This window comes from Pediculus humanus, genomic scaffold, assembly GCF_000006295.1.
Source record: "Pediculus humanus corporis 1103172108294 genomic scaffold, whole genome shotgun sequence".
NCBI classification, from domain to species: domain Eukaryota; kingdom Metazoa; phylum Arthropoda; class Insecta; order Psocodea; family Pediculidae; genus Pediculus; species Pediculus humanus.
In genome coordinates, this window is record NW_002987863.1 from 337,028 (window position 1) to 345,941 (window position 8,914).

General features: G+C 26.7%; 2 protein-coding genes across 2 annotated transcripts; one reads left to right on the forward strand and one right to left on the reverse strand.

The window, feature by feature from the left end:
• Positions 1-4,848: 4,848 nt before the first annotated feature.
• Phum_PHUM550750 (uncharacterized protein) lies at positions 4,849-5,288 on the reverse strand (the record flags this gene model as incomplete). Its single annotated transcript, XM_002431788.1, has 2 exons — positions 4,849-5,028; positions 5,145-5,288. 2 exons carry the CDS (start codon positions 5,286-5,288, stop codon positions 4,849-4,851), a joined length of 324 nt encoding a protein of 107 aa, XP_002431833.1.
• A 764-nt stretch (positions 5,289-6,052) lies between these two features.
• Positions 6,053-8,629, forward strand: Phum_PHUM550760 (guanine nucleotide-binding protein G, putative; the record flags this gene model as incomplete). Its single annotated transcript, XM_002431789.1, has 9 exons — positions 6,053-6,191; positions 6,827-6,902; positions 7,118-7,172; positions 7,270-7,389; positions 7,497-7,594; positions 7,719-7,847; positions 7,941-8,120; positions 8,205-8,403; positions 8,483-8,629. 9 exons carry the CDS (start codon positions 6,053-6,055, stop codon positions 8,627-8,629), a joined length of 1,143 nt encoding a protein of 380 aa, XP_002431834.1.
• Between the last annotated feature and the right edge of the window lie 285 nt (positions 8,630-8,914).

Sequence of the window (8,914 nt, forward strand, 5' to 3'; positions counted from 1 at the left end):
AATCGTCTGGTGGCCATATTTAAAATGGGGGGGGGGAAAAATAAAAAAAAACAGACGTTAATATTTCCCCCCCCCACTTAATACGCAAAAATATATAAATTTTTTTTTTTTTTTTTTTTTCTACCAAGAGTTAAAAGTCAATTTAATAATAATAATGATAAATTTTTTTTTGTTTCCAAAACATTAAATTCAAAGCTCTGGGAAAAAAAAAAAAAAAAAAAATTATTTTCGATTCGTTCGTTCGTCAAATCCATTTAAAAAGGAGGGGGGGGATCGTGTTTTAAAACTTGAGTGAGTGGGTGAGTGGGTGGATGGGTGGGTGGATTCAGTCAAACACGTGTACGCACATATTTTAAAACAATAAATTATAAATAAATAAATAAATAAATAAAAAAAAAAGATGAGATGATAATTTATTTGCTTTTAAAACGTTTTTTTAATTACTCGATCGTTAATTGCTTTTCGCGCATAAATTATGTTAATTTTAATACATCGTTAAAAAATTGATTATTTATACATTTGCTAAAGATGTTTAACGATCGGTTAATCGTTAACATCTTCCAAGTTTGTTTGTTTGTTTGTTTGTTTGTTATTATTTTTTCGACTTGGAAACTCGGTTGGTGCGGAAAGAAAAAAAAAAATAGGTCAAAAGCAAAATCGAGACTGGAATGCGATGATGATGATGATAATATAAAGATGGTGGGGGGGAAAGCATTCAATTTAAAAAATTTTTTTGTACGTTTTATGTATGTACATTATTATGTACGTACACTGACGCCATCGTAATTATGAATTAATGAATTTATTATGGAGTCGTAAAATTTAAATTTCTATGGAATTTGTACGTATATAAATAATTCGGTTTATTCCAAAATTTTCGTTAAGGAAATAAAAAATATGTATGTAAATATTTATAAAATCGTCGTGTCGCTAGAAACGAATGACAACAACCGTGTTGATAAAAAAAAAAAAAAAAATGAAATTCGTTGAGAGGGAATAGAGGGCGGTGAAAAAAGGGAAAAAAATTACAAAACGTCTTAAATAATTATTATAAAACAAAAACAAAAAGTTTTAAAAGCTATTGTTTGGTAACTTGATTTAAAAATTTACTAAATCGAGTTTTGTTGCGTTATTATTATTTAATTTTAACAGACAGATTTTTCTTTTCTTCCCCTCACCCCCACCTCCACTCCCCCATTTTCATTAATAATGATTTTATATATATATATGAAAATTGAAAATGCGTTTTTGTTTTTATATGACGTCATTTACTCAATCGTTTCATATGTAAAATAAATAATAAATAAATAAATAATAATAATAATAATAAATAAATAATATGTAAAAATAAATAAATAAATAAAAATTTGTCGAAATTGTTGTAGTCACCCGTAAAAATTATTTATTTATTTATTTATTATTTAAATTTATCGAATTGTAATGATAATAATAATAATAATAATAATTAATTTTTTTATTAATGCCGGTGAAAAATATTTTTTTGTTAATCGGATTTTTCACAAAAGGTCAAAATTCGATGGGAAAAACATGAAAAACGTAAAGAAAAATTTTTTCGTTACGATTTTCCGGGTTATCGTTATTTGACAAAATATCGATCGTTATGCGACGTGATGTTTTCTTTTTTTTTCTCCCCCTCCCTCCCTCCCCCCTCCTTTTTTTTATTACATCATGAAATATCTGTCGTCCTATTTTCCTGCATTTTTTTTTTTTTTTTTTTTTTTTAAACGAAAACTTTTCCATTAATTTTTTTTTTTTTTAAAATGGAGAGGAAAAAGGAAAAGAAAAATTCGCGTGATAATTAAATTTTTAAAAAACCGTTTCGATGATGGTCGCTTCAAAATCGGAATCGTCATTAAAAAAAATACAAAAAAAAAGGAAATTAATTATTGATTGAAAAAAAATTAATCGATGATAATCGATTATCGATTTCCTACGTCGCACGAACAAAAAAAAAAAATGAATTATCGTTTGTTATTATTATTTGTGGTCATGATGATAATTTTATGAAAAGAATGAAATTTTATTTTAATTAATTAATTAATTAATTAATAAATAAATAAATAAAATTTTCGATTCATTTTTTTTCTATTTACGTCAGATTCAATTGTTATTCGTCACGTGGTTAAAACGATTTATTTGAATCAATAAGAAAATCCATTCATTGCGTGTGTGTGTGTGTGTGTGATGAAAAGATGAAGGGAGGGGGTGGGGTGGAGTGGAAAATTTTATTTTATTTTGCGACCCTTTTGAAAAAGGTTAAAAAAAAAGGTTTAAGGTACTGTTGCGATGATAAAATATTTTTGACCGTCGCGTTTAAATGAGCCGATTGTTTTTGATTTCGTTTTTTTCGAACTTTTCCCCCCCTTGCACCCCCCCCTTCCTCCGCCGCCTATCCTCCCCTTCAATTTATTTTATTTTTTACGAATTTTTAAAAATCGCGAGTCATATTAAAAATACAATTATTTTATACATTTTCGATTATCATTATCATTATTATTATTATACGTTGTTTCTCGCAGGTGAGTTCGTTGAATTGAACGTCAGAGGTCATTGACCTATATATATATATATACTACCCTTATCATTCAACCGTTTGTACGTAAAAAAAAAATTTATTTTATTGATCCGAATTAAATGATGATGTCAAACAATAAAATGGCCAATTTTATTGAATTTAAAATTTTTCCCCCCCTTCCCCCTCCCTCCCCATTTTTTTTTAATTAAATTCGTTTTAATTAAATTTATTTCCAATAACCGGAAGTAGGGAAAAGATATTTAAAAAAAAAAAAAAAAAAAAAAGGATAAAAGGAATTCAATATGAATGAAAAGATGATGAGTGTGAGTGAATTTTGAAAAATGTCAAATACTTACCCGAATTTTAAAATAAAAGAAAATTTTTTTTTTTTTACATAAATCGATTCACTTTTTTGAAAATTTAATAATAAACTAAACGATTCGAGAAAAAAATAATAATAATAATAAATAAAAACCGTTACTGTTTTTTTTTTTTTAATTTTTAAAACAATACTAACGAATGATATTTTTTTATTATTGTTATTATTATTTAATAATTTTCACGAATTTTGTTTTCGAGAAAAAAAAAAAACCGTAACGAAACGTACGCGAAAAAGAAAAATTTAATTTTTTATTTTATTTTTTTTACTACAAAAAAAACTGCGTGAGAATATTTTATATTCACGATCGAAATTGTTTTCTCTCTGTATATCGAATTAGTTATTCGTTAATAACGATTTCCCGCGATGCTCCACGGCGCAATGGAGTTACTCACTGAAAATATAAAACCACGGGATTTTAGAGAGAGAGAGAGAGAGAGAGAGACGCGTAAAAAAAAAAAAAGTCTGAAAGCACTTGTGAGGGTGTCCAAAAAAAAAAAAGAAACACATCCCCGTCGGAAACGGATTTTCCACACCATACGCGATTTTTACTTTCTCGTGCCACGTTGTTGTTGTTGTTTTTCTCTCTCTCTCTTTCTCTCTATCTATTCTCCATTTATTGCCACCTTTTTCTTTTCTTTTTTTTTTTCTGTTTCTGTCTCAATATTATCGTTTCGTTTTGATTTTTTACTTTTCTGTTTGTGAAAAATAATTGTCGAGTTTTATGAAAAAACAAATGGAGAAACTTTTCCTGTCGCGAATGAAAAACTTTTCTGTTGTGAATTTCGAGAGAATGATGAAAATGACGATGTTTGTGAAAAACGACGATCGAAAATTTTTTCGTAAAAACACTGCGGCGCGTATTATTATCGTATCGTACAAACGGTCAATTTATATTAAAACTTCAGTCGAAAGCTTTTTCAAAATTATGAGAAATGTTAAATGAGTATGTTTTCGTATACGATATGTATTACGCAACGCGTTTAATTTAAAATTTCGGGGAGAGGAAGAAAAGCTTACGTTTTCACCGTCTTCGATTAATCGTTTGTTCGTTTCGTCCGCCATTTTCTTTTTTTTTTTTTTTTTCTTTCATTTTTTTCGTGACGATAAACATTTATTATTATTATTATTATTTGAATTCTAGTTTTTTTTATTTCGTTTATAATGTTAATAAAAAAACGTAAAAATTTTTTTTTTTCCATAAAAATTCGAACGAAAAAATTAAATTCAGGGAAATGGAAAAAAAAAAAAATTTTCTTTATAATTTTGAATTTTTCCCAAAAAGGATAATCCCGATTGAAGTCGTATTGAAATCGTAATTAAATATTAATACGAGCTGGTGGATTCATTTTGAATATTTTTAGTGATTAATGGGGGGGGGGGGGGAATTTCATATAAAGTTTTAGTCTCGATTTGAAAATTTATCAGATTTCATATCATTTAAAAAATTTTATGATAGAAAACTGTAGTCTGATTATTACAATGAATGCAATAATAATGATAATCAAAACTGTTTTTATAATTACCACACATTAGGAATTCAAATAATAATAATAATAATCGAAATATAAAATATTGTTCGACTTGTAAAAAAATATTTTTGAGGAAAAAATAACAATAGAAATTATTTAAATCGAATATTTGATCACTTTTGGAACACATTTTGGAAAACTTGGAGTGCATGAAACATTTAAGTTATCGAAAAGTAATTGTAAATTGACAGTCATATATTTTATAAACATTATTAAACATAAAAGCAGACGATGTTTAAAAATAGATTTTGTATTTATGTAAATATATATTTGCGTGCGTGGGTGGGTATTTGTACAAATGCTTAACGGATAAACGTCACACTTGTTTTAAAAAAACAATAATAATAATAATTACTAATAATTCTTATGTACTAATGTAGTTTAGTTATCTGTCGATGAATTCATCTCCAAAATCTGTATTTCATTGAATTGAATTTTGTCATTGTGTCATCATCGAGTGCATAATTTAAATCTTTTGCCGGTAAACCTGTAGCACCAAATTCCAAATTATGTCTATATTTGTCACCATATTTATTATCTACCAGCCTTTGTAAGGAAAGTAATTTTTGTTCGAAATCAGCCTGAAAAAAATTTTATTTTATTTTATTTTTTTTTTTTTACATATATAAGGAAATTTGAGGATAAAAATTTTTTGCGTTTGGGTTTTGTCAAATAACAAAACAAATGAATTTATTACCGAATTTAATAAAACGTCACTTTCGTTACTTATCAACAATTTAATTTTCGAACGAAGATGTTCCCCAAAATCTCTGCCAATCCTTTTTGAATTCGGCGGCCATTTTTGTAATATTTTCACTAATTTGTCATAATTAGATGGCATTTGAATTTATTATTTTTTTTTTTTTTTTTTTGTTTTGTTTTGTCTCTCAATTGTCCAGATTTAAATCTGGTTATAAATAAAAAATTAGATTTTAAAATAATAGCAGAAGACATCTAATTCCACGATTATTTTAAACATGCGTTTTTCGAACACACTTCTTTATCAAAGTTCATTATTTTTCCGTCTGAGAAAAAAATTTTTTTTTTTTTTTTTTTTTTTTTGTACGATTTGAAAAAAAATTTAATTTTTTTTCATAAATCGGGGAAAAAATTTTTTTTTTTTATGTACAGATAATATTCGAAAATTTTGTGAAGGTAATATTGTAAGGGAATTTTTAATAAAAAAAATTAAAAAAATTTGTGAAAAAAAAAATTTTTTTGAAATAAATTTAAATAAATAACCGGGGATAGCGCTAGTCACGGGGTCCGGAATTACCCACAATTCTGTAAGTCTCCCACCCAGAAAGTACAGTGCAACTATTTTCTTTTAAAAAAAAAAAAAAAAAAATAAGGAAAAGTGAGTTAAATGTGATTTAAAACGTTTTACAAAATTGTTATGTAAAAAAAAAAAAAAAAAAAATCAATTATTAATTAAATGGATAAAAAAGAGAAACGAACTCTAAAAAAAAAGCTAAAAGCTTTAAAATGTGTGTATTACTAAATAATAATAATATAATTTATTAAAAATATTGATAAGTTAAGGGGCCGAAATAAATAGGCCTAGTTGTAGTGTGTGAATTTTGGGTACCTACATTTTCAAATGCAATGGGTTGTTTTGGCAGTGCAAATGCCAAGCAAGATGCTGATGAGTATAAAAAGGGAAAAGAGAGGAGTAAGGAAATAGAACGTCAAATAAATAAGGATAAACAAGTGTACAGAGCGACACATAAACTATTACTCTTAGGTAATAAATATACTCTCTATTTTATTTTCGTTGATTTATAAATGTCAATTTTTTTTTTTTTTTTTTTTTCGGGGGGCCGCCGCCATTTTGAGTTTTGTTGTGTTGTATTTATTATAACTTGTTTTATTTGATAAATGAAATTGGCGGACGGATTAAACAAAAGGCAAATTATCACATAATTAACTTTCATTTCTCATGAATTGTCAAAAAATTTTTATAAATTTATTAAAACATTTTTTATGAAATTAACGTTTCAGGGTCTTTTCTTTTTTCTCTCCTTTTCAACAATTTATTTTTTAAAAGCAAATAAGTTTAATTTAATTGGGTTAATAATTATTTATTATTTAACTTATTTGTAGTCCTCAATATTTATTTATTGCAATGTGTGAAGAATTTGTTATTTGGTAAAAATTCATTTGATGTTAAATTTTTATTTGATTTTTTACAAGTTTCATCTTATTTATAATAATAATAATCATTATAGAATCCATTAAAATGTTTAATGAAAAACGAGCATTCTATTTCAATAAATAAATAATATTGTTGTGTTGCCATTGAAATTTATTTTACATAATTCTCGCTGTCATAATCATCATTATTCAATTTTATTTTATTTTATTTTATTTTTTTTTTAGGTGCTGGTGAATCGGGAAAAAGTACTATTGTAAAACAAATGAGAATTTTACACGTTCCTGATGGGTTCAGTAAAGAGTAAGTGTGTACATGTAATTTATATTATCATTTGATAATACCTGATTTTCATAAAATAACAACCATCTTATAAATTACTTAAAATGCAATGATTGATTACCTTATCTTTTGATGATTGTGATCATGGCGCAAAATAGTTTTGAAACTAGATATTTATAAAATTTATTTCCACTTTTTATCTCTCGAATTTTAATTTTTTTTTCTTTCCTTTACAGAGAAAAAAGGCAAAAAATAGAAGATATTAAAAAAAATATACGTGATGCTATATTAGTAAGTTGTTTGTCGTTTTGTGAAGTTTGAATGCAATAAATAATAATAATAATAATAATAATAATAATAATAATAATTTTTTATTGAAATTTTTCAGACCATAACTGGTGCGATGAGTACTCTAACGCCTCCCATACCTCTGGAACACCCAGAAAATCAAGTCAGGGTAGATTATATACAGGACGTAGCATCTTCACATGATTTTGACTATCCCCCTGTATGCAGTAAAGAATTATTTACCATTTAATTTGATCTTCTCTCGTGTGAAAATAAGTTGCTGATGTGAATATTTTCATTTTTTTTTTTTTTTTTTTTTTTTTAAAGGAATTTTACGAGCATACAGAAATCCTGTGGAAGGATAAAGGGGTACAAACGTGTTTTGAAAGATCGAACGAATACCAACTCATCGACTGTGCAAAGTAGTGAGTAAACGATTACATTAATTTTTTTTTTCTTTAAGTATTCATCGACTACTAAATATTTACAAATATAAGTAAATATTGTCAAATATTCACCACATGATAATACCTATAATAAATTTTCCAGCTTTTTGGATAGGGTAGAAACTGTAAAGCAACCCAATTACACACCATCCGAACAAGACATTCTCAGATGCCGGGTATTAACGTCTGGGATATTCGAAACGAGGTTTCAGGTTGACAAAGTCAATTTTCAGTAAGACTATTATTATTATTATTATTATTATTATTAATACTCGTTTTATAAAAACGCGTGATTTTAACAAGATTCGACTTTAAAATTTTTTAGCATGTTCGATGTCGGAGGGCAGAGAGACGAAAGGAGAAAATGGATTCAGTGTTTTAATGACGTAACTGCCATTATATTCGTAACAGCTTGTTCATCGTATAACATGGTTCTTAGGGAAGATCCCACACAAAATAGACTAAGGGAAAGTCTAGATCTCTTTAAAAGTATTTGGAATAATAGGTGAGGAGAGTTGAGAAAAAGTAACGTAAAAACAATAAACGATGCAGAAACCCATCATGTTATTTGTTTCCGTTTGTTATTCAGATGGCTGAGAACAATATCGATTATATTATTTTTAAACAAGCAAGACTTGCTAGCGGAAAAAATAAAAGCTGGTAAATCGAAATTAGAAGATTATTTTGCTGATTTTTCCCGGTATCAAACGCCGGGAGATGCCGTACCCGAACCTGGCGACGATTCTCAAGTTATAAGAGCAAAATATTTTATTAGGGATGAATTTTTGGTGAGTTTTCCTTCTGTTTTTTTTTTTTTAATAAGAATAAAAGTAAATATCAATATATATTGCATAAAAAATTTTCCAGCGTATAAGCACAGCTTCCGGTGATGGAAAACATTATTGTTACCCACATTTCACGTGCGCGGTCGATACGGAAAACATTAGACGAGTTTTTAACGACTGCCGGGATATAATTCAGCGAATGCACCTACGTCAGTACGAACTCTTGTGATTGCTCTGTATAAATGATTCACCGATAAAAGTATAAATTTAATGAAAAACGAGAGGAAATGGAAAACAAAACAAAACAAAAACAAAAAACAAAACCAAAAAATCAAAAATCAAATCACAGAATTTAACAGAAAAGCTTATTTTTTATTTTTTAAACGAAAAGGAAAAAAAAGAATCAAAAATTACATATATATATATATATATATTTATATATATAGAAATATGTATGTATATAATTAAGTACATAATTATATATAAATATATATATTATCTTTATATAAAGTAT